This window comes from Amia ocellicauda, chromosome 11 (assembly GCF_036373705.1).
Source record: "Amia ocellicauda isolate fAmiCal2 chromosome 11, fAmiCal2.hap1, whole genome shotgun sequence".
In the NCBI taxonomy this organism is placed as follows: Eukaryota; Metazoa; Chordata; class Actinopteri; order Amiiformes; family Amiidae; genus Amia; species Amia ocellicauda.
In genome coordinates, this window is record NC_089860.1 from 13,137,195 (window position 1) to 13,149,627 (window position 12,433).

General features: G+C 36.9%; 1 protein-coding gene across 2 annotated transcripts in view; it reads right to left on the reverse strand.

The window, feature by feature from the left end:
* Positions 1–12,433, reverse strand: part of ctnna1 (catenin (cadherin-associated protein), alpha 1) — a 94,577-nt gene that overhangs the window by 23,657 nt on the left and 58,487 nt on the right. For both annotated transcript variants that reach the window (XM_066716592.1, XM_066716590.1), the window contains exons 8-12: positions 9,304–9,384; positions 8,114–8,266; positions 1,455–1,547; positions 1,049–1,205; positions 272–472 (exon numbers count right to left, since the gene is read on the reverse strand). In XM_066716592.1, coding sequence (XP_066572689.1) covers positions 272–472; positions 1,049–1,205; positions 1,455–1,547; positions 8,114–8,266; positions 9,304–9,384 — 685 coding nt within the window. The remainder of the gene's footprint in view (positions 1–271; positions 473–1,048; positions 1,206–1,454; positions 1,548–8,113; positions 8,267–9,303; positions 9,385–12,433) is intronic.

Genomic DNA, 12,433 nt, shown 5'->3' on the forward strand with positions numbered 1-12,433 from the left:
ACTCATTCAGAGCTCCACTAGTGCCCAGTTACACCTGGGAGTAGATGAGTGGGTCTGGAGAGAGCATTTGGGCTTTGCATCAGCAAACTATTAGAGGGCCAGCCCTGGGGCTGAAGAAAAGGTTTAAAAGTACTTAGCTAACCATACAAAGACACAGCAGGTCTAAGAACAAAATCAACTGAAAATTAGATTAGGATTTTATGCAATCTGTTTCCGGCTTCCTTCATTACAATGTTCACAGCGAATATACAGCTCATAAGGTCTACAGTACCTGTGTCAGTCAAAAGCTTTGTAGCTTCCAGGACCTTCTCAGTGTAGACACCAGGCTCATAGTTGTCCATTTCAGAGGTGACCACGTGGACAACCCTTGCTGCCCTGCCTCTGATAGCCCCAGCAGTACGATCAAGCCCATCCACATCCTTTTCCTGTAGTGCAATCACACACTTGTTCACATCCTCCAAGATATGGTTTTCTGCAAGTTGAGAGGGGGGGGGAAATGTCACTAACCTTCATTCAAAATAAAAGCAGGCATCCATAACTAATTTCAGCAACAAACTAAATGCAAAAACAATACCCTTTAGCCGCTTTGAGTGTCCTTAACTAAGTAGTCAGAGACTCAATAAATGAATTCCATTCATAAGGGCAAGCTCACAGGTTGAAAATAAATGTTAGGATCTTTTTTTTTTTTTAATGTAGCTGGTAAAATGCAAAACAAACTGTTGTCTGACCTTGCCTCTAGGTGGAAGGAGCTGCTCTCCTTAATGGCTAATGAGAAGTATTTAAGTCACTGTCTGACAAGCAGTTGGTTCAGACACTGAAAACATGCGACAGATTGTCAATTTTGAACAGTTCTGCGGCTAGCCAGGTCATATTGTATAGAACAGTGTATTTTAGTTAACAGCCCCATGAAGATTAATGAACTTATCAATAATTTGTTTAACCATAACATTAGTTAGGGGGGTTATAAATGCTGAATTCAAATTGGCATAAAAATAACTAAACTTTAATTAAACCCATTTTAAACAGGGTAATTAGGCAAAAGCCTTACCTGATATACACAGGAAGTCATCAATGGATGTGATGTCATCCACAGCGTCAGTCAGCACACGCACTTGCCTCTCCCACTGGTCCTTGAACAGATCCATGTTGTCTTGTGCCACTTTACTGTTTGGTTTGGCAGCAAGAGCCAGTGCAGCATTAATCACCTGTAAATTACAATTAAAGTACATTTACACAAGGCCCTAAAAGTCATTTTTTGCCTCACCACTTCTGCACTTTGTAAATTGGCAAAAATACCAGTTTTAAAATAAACACATTTGAATTAGAATCTCTTGTAAAGAAAAAGTTAGTACAGGCAACTTGCAATGCCTCAATTGTAACGGATTTAAATTTCACTAACTTAAGGTCTACCTAAGAACAAATTAAACCAAAACTGAAGGCTTTTGGGATGATACCTGTGGGCAGAGAATCTCCAGCTGAGAAGCTGCCATGCGGACCAGTTTTACACCTTCCTCGTTGTTGGAGATGGAACAAGACAGGTTGGCAACCTAGACAAAATAAGTCTGTTATGTGTACAGTAAAGCAGTAGTTTGAATGCATTTACAAAAATATATATATATACATTTTACCCAGGGATATAACTAGGGATATAAATAGAATGTATGAGGGTACCATTATTAGTCATTAAGCTGGACCACACATGTATTTTATAGACATACATGTAAATACATACACTAAGTAAACAGTAATTCCCTACAGTGAAAACTGAGCAAATGGAATGAATAACTGAACAGAAGTGTAATATTGTCATAGGTATAAGTGGAACAGGTTGAGTGGGTTTTAAGAACCCTAAAGAATTACCACTAGTCTACCAGGACTAAGGGATTCAGGAAAAAGTACTTATTCTTTAAAGGTTTTAAATGTACTGACCTATTTTTCAAGGAGACATGCATTTAATCAAAAATAAATACAATAATATTATATAAACTATTAGCTTAGTTGTGGAACAGGAGCTTTTTCAGACAGTTTTTACGGAAAGTAATGTTTACTGTCAGAGAAGCCGGTGTTACATTTTCAGGAGGGAGAGGTCATAACTGCAAGGATTTAAATCAGCCTGCCATAGTAACTGTACCTAATGGAAATAAAGGCCAATCTTAGCAATGTGGGAAGGAAAAAAACACTATGGTTGAGGAGCGCGGTATAAGGAGGTGAATGAATGTTTTTTCTGCTACTACCATCGTCAGTATAAAAACCTTGCTGTACTGACCAACAAATTACCCTTTTAAAGGCAGTTATTTACAGTGCATGAACAAAATCACTACCAATAACCTTCACACATTTAGTGAATATCAAATGCATTCACCCACAAAAAAAATAAAATAAAAAATGGAATCTAGTTAGGCCACAGATAGAATATGGTTAGTTGAACAATTTCAAGCATTTGACCCCTCGTTTTATTCCTGGTGTTGGTCCCAGAGTGGTATTATCAGTGGTCACATCCCCTTGGTTTAATTCACTCAGCACAGAACTACATACACAGAACAATTGAAAAGTATTCTTTATTGCCACTTTGTATAATGAAGAAGGACTGATTATGCAAGGTCAATCTCTTTGATAACACAAACTATTAATTTTCCTCACTCCCAACAATGAACACAAATGTAAATGGGACTCCTGGAGACCACAGCAGGCAGCAAAAAAACAAGTTTCAGAATGTGGGAGTTGAGAAAAATCAACATCATTTTAGAGGTGTTACAGAAGAATAGATTACATTGAACTTTAATACCAAAGCACTAACTTGTTACAAATTAGTAAAACAATTATTCAAACTGCACTTCCTAACCTTGTAAATTAAATTCAGCTTTGTTAAATAAGTACAAGAGCAAGTACATTACAGGATGTAACAAATGTTCTACAACTACTTGTAGTGCTGCCCAAAAAGCAATCCTGTTATATCAAGGATGGATTTACAAGTAAAGCCAAAGGGGGGCGGGGGAACACTATACAGGTAGGGGTGAAGCAGTTCAAAAATCTAACTCGAATACCATCTCTATCACTTAGCTTAAGAGTGAGCTGCTCACATCCACAGAGGCATACAAATAAACCTGCCTCGCTAGCTCTAAATTTCACCAATTGCAGCACCAGTCGTCATTTATTATTTACTATATTTACCACTGGTACAATAACTCATGCTAAGAATTCTGGGAGCTGGAATACAAGCAGCCAACTGCAGTTCTTACATCGCCATTTGTTTCAATTTTAAACTCTCCGGAGGAAGTCATAATTGACCAATCAAAAGCACTTCAAACAAAGGGCTAGTTAAACTATCCTAGGCGCTGAGCAAACAAACTTAGCAAGGAGAAACACCATATGCTTAGGTGAGGAAATATTTCCATTACTAAACAAATGCCGAAACAAACCAAAGCTTCCGTTTGATTATCCAAACACTTCAAGGGATCGATCTTGTGAATTTGTGCTGCAAACTTAAGGTTAACACACACGACACTCCAATGAAGAGTCAGAAAAACATTAAATTTAACAGTAGTGTCTTGTGCTCATTTCACAAATAAGTCCCCACAGTAAAGTCATGAAGGGCTGTAGATGCAGTAACTTTCAAGATGCAGGGTGGATTACGACAATGTTTGAGAGATTACATGAGATGTCATTCCATCGAAGATTGAAAAGCGGGAGCTGCAGTTCAGCTAAATCCTGAAGATTGAGGATTTTAGACAATCAAAAGGCCAAGAATATAATATAAAAAAGCCCACAGGACAATGATTCTCTCCCCTATGGGCTGGATATTGCTCTTGAGCAGGATTGTTCACCTGCTGTGCTTAATGGGTTTCACATCTCTAGGAGTGTCACGTCACACTAAAGAGGAACAGGTCCTTGATGGACTTGGGCGAAAATCCCACCATCAAGAAAAGCTACCCACGGATAACAAGTCTGATTCAATGACAAACTATGCAAATCAATTAGCTATAAAACAAAAACACAAAAAAAAAAACATACTTATCAGTTTGACGAGCATTAAATGTACAAGCGACTGGTGACAGCTTAGCTTTGTTATTGCTAATGAGTCGGTGCAATCTAAATGTAGTAAGAATTTCACTGTTCTGTGACGACACCCAACAGCTAATTGTGAAAGCAATTGGAAGTTTGCTTCTTTGCTGTAATGAGTTTGGGTTTACTCATCCCCTGAGACCAGGGATAGATTTATAAATAAAGCCCAGGGAAAACAAAAAGGTATACATCTAAACTGAGCATAGAATCTGGTGTTCACAACAAAATCGAGTCAGGCTGGAGACCAGAGAGCAGCAGTGCGTGACGTGCCAGACACTCCTCCGATACAAACTCCAGCCCCAAAATGAGCATTTAGATACCTTTGTAGAAGAGACCAATTAAATTACTATGTAAACATTATACCAAGGATATATGAAAGATCAGAACTTACATTTGTTTAATGTATATTTATGCTATATGATAGGTTGATGTACAATAAACTGCTTATATTAAAAGATGTGATTTATGTGCATTCGAGAAAATCACAAGTGGTGGGAGCTTTAAAATTCACTCTTATTCAATACTTCTTGCACTGCAGGATAAGGTAGTCTCCAATAAACTAATTTATTTATTCCAATGTATGCAAATTATACACTTATGGAACTATACATTAACAGTTAAAGTTAGTTGTAGTTTAAATATAACTTTTGTAAATCTGCAGACAGACGTTTGTCTAAATTCTGTGCATTAAACATGCTTGAAGATCAAGATAACCTGCAAGTCCTGCCAAAATTAATTCTGTAGCCAATAAAATGCAAATGTTGCATCATTTCATCACACCTTTAAGAACAACCTTCATAATTAATGGCATCTCTGCTATTCCTCAGCCAATTTTGACAAGTAAGCTCTGTAATAAAAAGAACTATGCATTTAATTAGTTTACTCTTTCAGGATCACCCTACATACCTTGATGGAGAACACAGAAGTTACTGAAAGGAAACAACCTAAAAAGGTAAATTTCCCCAGAGTACACCAAGAAGCATGAACAAATTCTAAAATGTTAGTTATTCAGAAAACTGGAATAGCTGGCACTTTTAATGTTTCCTGATGGCCAGTGTTACTTTATTTCAATAAGGCAAATTACTCCGAGCAACTAACATACATTGGCTCCTTTCTCCTTCAGATCTGGAGTTCTTGATTTTCAAGATAATTAAATACCCCTTTTTAATGCAATCACTTAACTGCTGCTCCCATACATGCACAAACATAGATTAATGGAGTGTTTCTCACCCAGGCTCTCTATTAATTTTATTGTTAGGGTAAGTATAGGGAAACTATGTTTTGTTAACATTTGCATTAGCCATGTTAAATGTTAGGCTTTTATCAATTAAAAAAAAAAAAGTCTCTAGTGAACCAAGTTTCTTTAAATCAAATTTTCTGCAGAAATTGCAGAAGGATGTCCAGCCAGCTAAAAGGTCAGTACAAACCTCTCATTTCCATTTATTAATGGGATAGACAAACCCAGCCCTGCAGTTCTCTTCAGTGGTAAAAGCAGGCACACCTTCCATATCCAATTACTAATGCCAGGCATGGTAAAATAGCCTATGTATAAATAACATTGCTGGGGCAATTTCAGCATTTTAAAAGGTAATTATGCTTTAAACATTTTTAAAATTGTGATTATGGAGCTGTAATTCTGAGGGCTATAAACAGAACTGACTCAAAAATGAAAATAATTTGGGAGATTGGATTATACTTGCCTGTGTGAAAAGGTAAAACTACAAACCAAATCTAACTAGGCCGGTTATGAATGGTTATACAGGTACACCTACACTCTTGCCCTCCCACAATTTATCTGAATGCTTAAAAAGAGGCTAAAGATCTCCATTCAAGATCTTCCAAAACTGATCAGAGGTATATTTGTGATTGTTTAAATCTTACAACTCCATTTCCCACAACAGATTAACTATAGCCTGGGTTATCAGACCTCAAGCTTTTATTTCCCTCCTTTAATGAAGAACACCTATTATTGGGTGTCAACAGAACAGCAAATGAGGGAATTCCTATGCAAAGCACATCTACAAACATCTATTGTCTGCATTTTTCTTGTGCTGCACAAATTGCATAAATTTTTAAGATGTCAAGAAAATCAATACATTAAAAACCCTGGATGTAATTTTAAATGGGAGTACTATTCAAGTGCCTATGGGCTGAACACAGGAGATTTAGAGGTTGTGTCCTTGGTTTTCATTTCCATTCCACAATTGCCACCAAATTTAAGAAAATAAAAATGCTTTTGACTAGTACGAATAACTTGCAAGTCCACGTACTTTATCACTTGTCTGTCCACCATATAACTCTGCAGGAACCGGATACTGGGTTATTGGTTTGTATTTACACACGTCCCTAATTTCATTGATAATAGCATTTTCATACCAAAAAACAAATCATAAAAAGTATAACATCTGAATAAAAAATGCCCGCTAAGGTATACAAATCTTTGAAAACTAAACTTCAGCAAATTAGTATTTTTCTTTCCCATTGCATCTTGAAAACGAGTTGGAAAGGGTACTTTCAGGGAATACTGCCTTTGGCAATATGGATAATGAAAAAGCATGCAACTAATCTTCAAACCCGACTATGGAATAACAGCCTGCACTGCTATGAACATTTTACATGTGCGTCTCTTCTGCCCATACAGTTTGGTATCGGGCAACAAAATGCCATTCCAAACTAGAGAGCATTCCCCATATTCAAACTTACATGTTACATGCAGTAGTCTTTCAAATATCTGACCAGTATTGACAGTTGCCCATACCCATATAGTTTCCAAGAAATATAAAGGTGGTAATACTATGAACACAATTAGAGCTCAACATCTGAGAGGAAAAGTACTGGTGTGGTGTAACAATGTCTTTAAAATGTGCAAAACTGTAAACATTTAATTAACATTTAATAACATGGGTACAAAGCCATAACTATTTATACGTGTAACTGGATTATGCATGGCACTACGATCTAAATTGCAGACAAATTATCCTGCACAGAAAAGATATTTTTGACAATTCTTGTGTCATTATCGAATGCAGTTGCCAACAGTTTGCCTAAAGCGAGCGTCTCTGGAGGCCATGCATGCGTGCATCTCTCCATGATCTCTGACCAATAGTCAACATTCCTGCTGGCCACAATACTGGGGGGCATCCCATGGCACACCCATGGGGAGAGGTCACTTAGAAATGTCAATGCGCATTGCATGTCAAGAAGCATTCGGGGAGATTAAATTTGAAGAAAACCGATGAGGATAGCTAATGTTTTTGACAGCTCTATTCAGGATAATAATTCTCTACTTGCTATACTAGTACTGTATTCTAATCAGGTTGACATAATATATACATTAAAAAAACCTCACTGACACCTTGGAAAAAGCTTCAAATAAAAATGACAAACTAAGTTACTGGATTGCCATAAAAGGGAAAGCTTGTATGATGCAGAGCTCATCAAGAACACCTATAAACATGCTTGCAGAGCCTTGTTCCCATATTCTTAAACAAAAACTTAGTATTAAAATCAATTTTGTTTAAACCCATCAACACCACTCAATAGCTTATGTCAGCTGCTGAACTCACCCACTAGTACTTACACAATCAGCTCAGTCCCACTGCAGCAACCCCCCAAACCAAGCATTCATTGTTTAACTATTTAAATGTTACTACAGGGAGTGTAAAGTACAGTTGGCAAAATAATGAAAGTTGCAACAGCGGGAAACAGCACTTTATAACAGAATATGGATGGGTCTAACAACTGCACAGAAAGAATGCACTCATTTCTAGTTGGGAAACCTTAACAATATAATTCATCTTTAAACCAAAAAAAATGCTACCTTTCAAATATAGTGCTCACATCCCTTAGAAAAATAAATACCAGCTGTTCAGCGTTATTGTGGATTTGACTGGGTTTTTTCCCCACCCAGAAAGTGAAAATGAAGTCTATACTAATGGGACTAGGGGGAACTGACCCTGAAAGGTCCTCATCACATATTAAAACTACAAAATAACAAAAACTAAGCATTTTGTTCACATATCTTTGTATATGCAGAGAAAATCAAACTAACCTCAATGAGCTTGTTGGCATGTTCACGGAAGACTTGTGCATACTCCTTCACTTCCTTTTCATTGCCATTTTTCGCAGCTTCAATAAGGACCAGAAGGGGAACATTGGTCTCCAGGAAGGAATCGGAAACATGATCCATTACTGCCTTGCGCAGCTGTGCAGATGGGGGGAAAAAAAGTTAACTCAAAATACATATTTTCTCGGCAATCTTGGCAACATGTACACTAAAGCCAGCATTGCTACTGTACCACCTTGATTTAAGAAAAAATAGGTGAAATGGAGATTCCATTGATGAACTGATGCAATCATTTATCTGAGCTCTGCAAATCTATTGATTTCTGTAACACTGAAAACCTACTAGCATTAAGTCCATCACTCTGAGACAGACATTTGGGACAAGAGAAACTATCACAGACTGAAAACGAAACTGTACTTATTGGCTATTAACATCACTGTTAAAAGCAATAACCTACAGCGAGCGTGTGGTGTCTTGAAGATTGATGGAACAGGGTGATCTGCCCTTGATCTGTGCTTGTTTAGCACTTGGGCGACCATTCCCATAAGGCATTTAAAAACTAGGGGATATAAAGAAGCCAATATTTCTGCAGCCACCATTTATTTAATGTGTACTTATTTTTCCAATAAGTGGTCAGAAGTTCCCAATTACAACAAGAATTGTAAGAGTTGACTGGAAGAGACCGTACCAATTTCTTGTGGTTAGAGTATTGCATCATACCATACACAGGTTTAAGCAAAACAAGCACAACTGTCACATCTACTTGCAAAGAAAGATACCATACCTGTAGTTATGCACATTACACGTACATTCTGTGTGAATGCTGAAGGCAACTATATCCATGTATTGGTGTGCACTACAAACAAAAGCCATAATTTTGAAATCTGACTAATGCAGTTATTTTAGCCATACCAGGTGTGAGAAATAGGCCATTATACCTTTGAAACAATGTTGGGAATGAATGAACAGTTATATTATGATCTATGAAAGTGCTATTTTAGTAAATGCATCCATTTTTAAATACATTGCCATTCTTCAGTCCCTAATGAAGCACCTTGCAAATAACTCAAAACATTTAGAAGAAAAACGCATGGAAGCGCTGCAGTGTTTTGTGGCCGTTTAAAGCCTTAAATGCCTGCAGGAGATTCAAGGGAGGAGATGGAAGGAGAACAAACCTGTCGGCGCAGATCTCTGGTCTTTTTGGTCATCTTATCGATGGCTGTGTTGAGGGCATCGCTTCTCTCCTTCCTGCCAGCCTGCAACATAGAAAGGAAGGAATCTGTTAAGATCTAATTTTCAACAACAAAAAGTACTTAATGAAAATTCCCACCCCATAAGTACAAATTAGTGATGGAGGAGAGGGGGGCTTTAGATTAAAGATTAAGCTGTAAACATTATATATTCATTAACATGATTTATGGCCTAATTTCTCTAAAGGATATAAAAAGTTAACAGGAAAAGCATGTTTCAGAAACAAAATACCAATAGCTCAATGCAGTGATAATAGTCACCAATCTGTTTTCATAAGGACATTTCTTGTATTTGCTAAACTGTTTCACCAATCAGTTTGTGACCCACCAAAAACTACAGGCAAGTACATTTCCAGATAGAAATATAAGATGTGGCACTGCAATGGGTTCATTTAAGGATGAAAACAAATGCATGGATTTCTGTGGTTCTGAACAGCAGCAGTCACCTGAAGGCAATTCAGCGTCCTCCATTGTTACATTATGGTTTAGCTGCAAAACTCACACCGGTTTAAAATTCCAATTGAGTCAATGTCAATGCTTCTCACACCTAGACTACCCAACAAACACCGCTTTGCATTTTATAAAGGAAAACATTTCTAAAATAATCTCCATAGCAACTACTGAAGTGTGAAATCCCATATGTTTGCTTGATAATTCTTCAAAACTTTTTTTTTTTTTTTTCTCTCTAAAATCCATTGCCTGGATGAACTTTTTCCCCTCCATTTCAGCAGTTTTGGAGCCATGACAGACAAAGCCTGCAGTTCTGCTTAGACTTTCAGTTATACTTTACCACAGAAAGCCCTTTTCTGAATCCTTTCCAAAGTAAGCTTTCACCTAATCCTTATATCGGAACAATCTCTTTTCCCATTAAATATTAAGTGTAGATCACACCTTTTAAATGCATCAATGATAGTAAAGTATTTAAGAACCATACTTGGCCCACACAATTTCCAAAAGTAGCTAGAATTGGCCGTAAGCAACTACAGAAGGGTTCGGATTTCATTGTAAAGTAGATCCTAAAAAAATAAGCAAAACAGCACACAAGATAAGTAATTGAGAGAGTTTACTGCAAGTTAAAGTTTAAGACTACCATTTCTTCACAAAATACATCTTAATACACTCATTATGTTGTACTTCATGGTACAATATAAGTACAATCACTATGCATTCTAATAAAGTTTCTAAAAGCAATGTAAACAGCTGACTCGAGCGCTTTTTCAAGAGGAATGGTGGTAGGATGAATTAATGCAATGCAGTTTAGCATTCTTTATTTAAAAAAAAAAAAAAAAAAGCCGCTTGTAATTCTCATGGGGAGTAAATACACCCCATATATTTTCCACTAAAACTTTTAAAATCTCTTCCTTATTAGTCTTTAGTCCTTGGTTAAGCTAATGCCCCACCTTCTCATTTACAACAGAAGTTCTAGGATACCAAAAACCACCATTATGATAATACAGCACACATCAGGGTCATACAAACGCAACTGTTGAACAAATTCACCCGAAACTGAAATAAAAACTGTACAGGGGGGTGAAGGAAAAAGGAATTAATAAATGGTTCTTTAGCTGTGCTTTCAGAGCTGCTAAATAGCACATTTCATACAAATAATTAAAATGGAAAAGAAATTGACATTATCATAAGTAGTAAGGCAACTAGAAATTACAGAGGAAATTCTAACCGTCTCTTTAGAGAGTTTTCAGCGATTGAATGGTTCTCCCATTCCTACATAGTCCGTTTCTCTGCCTGAAGGAATTAAGCTCAAAGTTTTTTCAGTTATTCAGAGATGAACCTCTCATTTATAGTAATGGCTGGTTAGAATGCAAGTCAGAGTTTAAATTAGGTGGGCAGCACAATGGATTCAAACCATTATTATTCCTTTCAAAACAGCAATAAGAAAATTAAGAAGATTGAAGATAGACATTCAGAAATCCCTCCCATAATTAGCACAATGCTCAGGACGAGCATGCATTTTCACCTGGAGTTGCCTTTACATTCTCTATAGATTCCACAAATGCATATCAGGAAAGATAACATTCATTTCTCTCCAAGGTCTAAAAATAAAATCGATAACAGATACTCAATATGCAAAATGTGCATCACTTGAAGGCAGTATTAACTAAGCATCAAGGATAAAATTCCTGATTGTGTGAAGCTAAAAAAAAATATATATTTTCCAACAAAAGTTTGGTTAATTCATTTCACTTTCACCACAGTAAATACTCATAAAAGGACAAACCATTACTTCACATCTAAAATAAAGGGGTTATAAATTTTGATTCCAATTTCCCCCTCCAACTTAAAAGATGTAAAATTTCCCACATCTGAAAAAAATAGCAAATCAGAAATGAAAAAAAAAAAAAAAACCTACACAGCAGATAGACTGCACTACACACTGAACACTAATTAGGTCCAGGTTAATCTGCTAAAGGACTAAGGACTTCAGTCAATTTCAGTCAGACAAAGCAGACTTGAAGGCTAGTATTCATACTTGCTATAAAACAAATCTGCACACTTATAGTAACAAGAAACTTTCACATTTTCAATTTGGAAATTTGCACTCATGGTTGATTCTTGATATTTCTTAGTCATCCTCACATCAAACAAGCAAACCATGGCACAAAATCCAAAAAAATTAAATCACTCTCACCCTCTAGCTGACAGGAACACAAATTCAATGCATTTCAAGATATTTTGCTCTAAACGCATCTAGTCAGAAAAAGCCAACACATATTAAAGGGGAGGAGGAAGAAAAGTCAGTTTTTAAAATCGGGCAAATGGACTTCATTCAAACAGTCGCACAAATTGCTCATCTGCGCTTGGAAGGTAAATCTCTTAGCAGCGGGAGGCCTGCGGGGGTCCTCTCATCAGGACACTAGCAGCTACTGCAGAAGAGCCAATGAAACGCAGCAACACTCGTCACCCCAGGCAGCAAGACTCACTGCTGGATCCACGAGAACACCACTGTCTTTGTCCAGCTTTTTGTATAATTGTGATGTATGGATTTATTCGGGACAAGGTTTGACAATTGGATTTCTCTTTTATACTTAACAAGCCA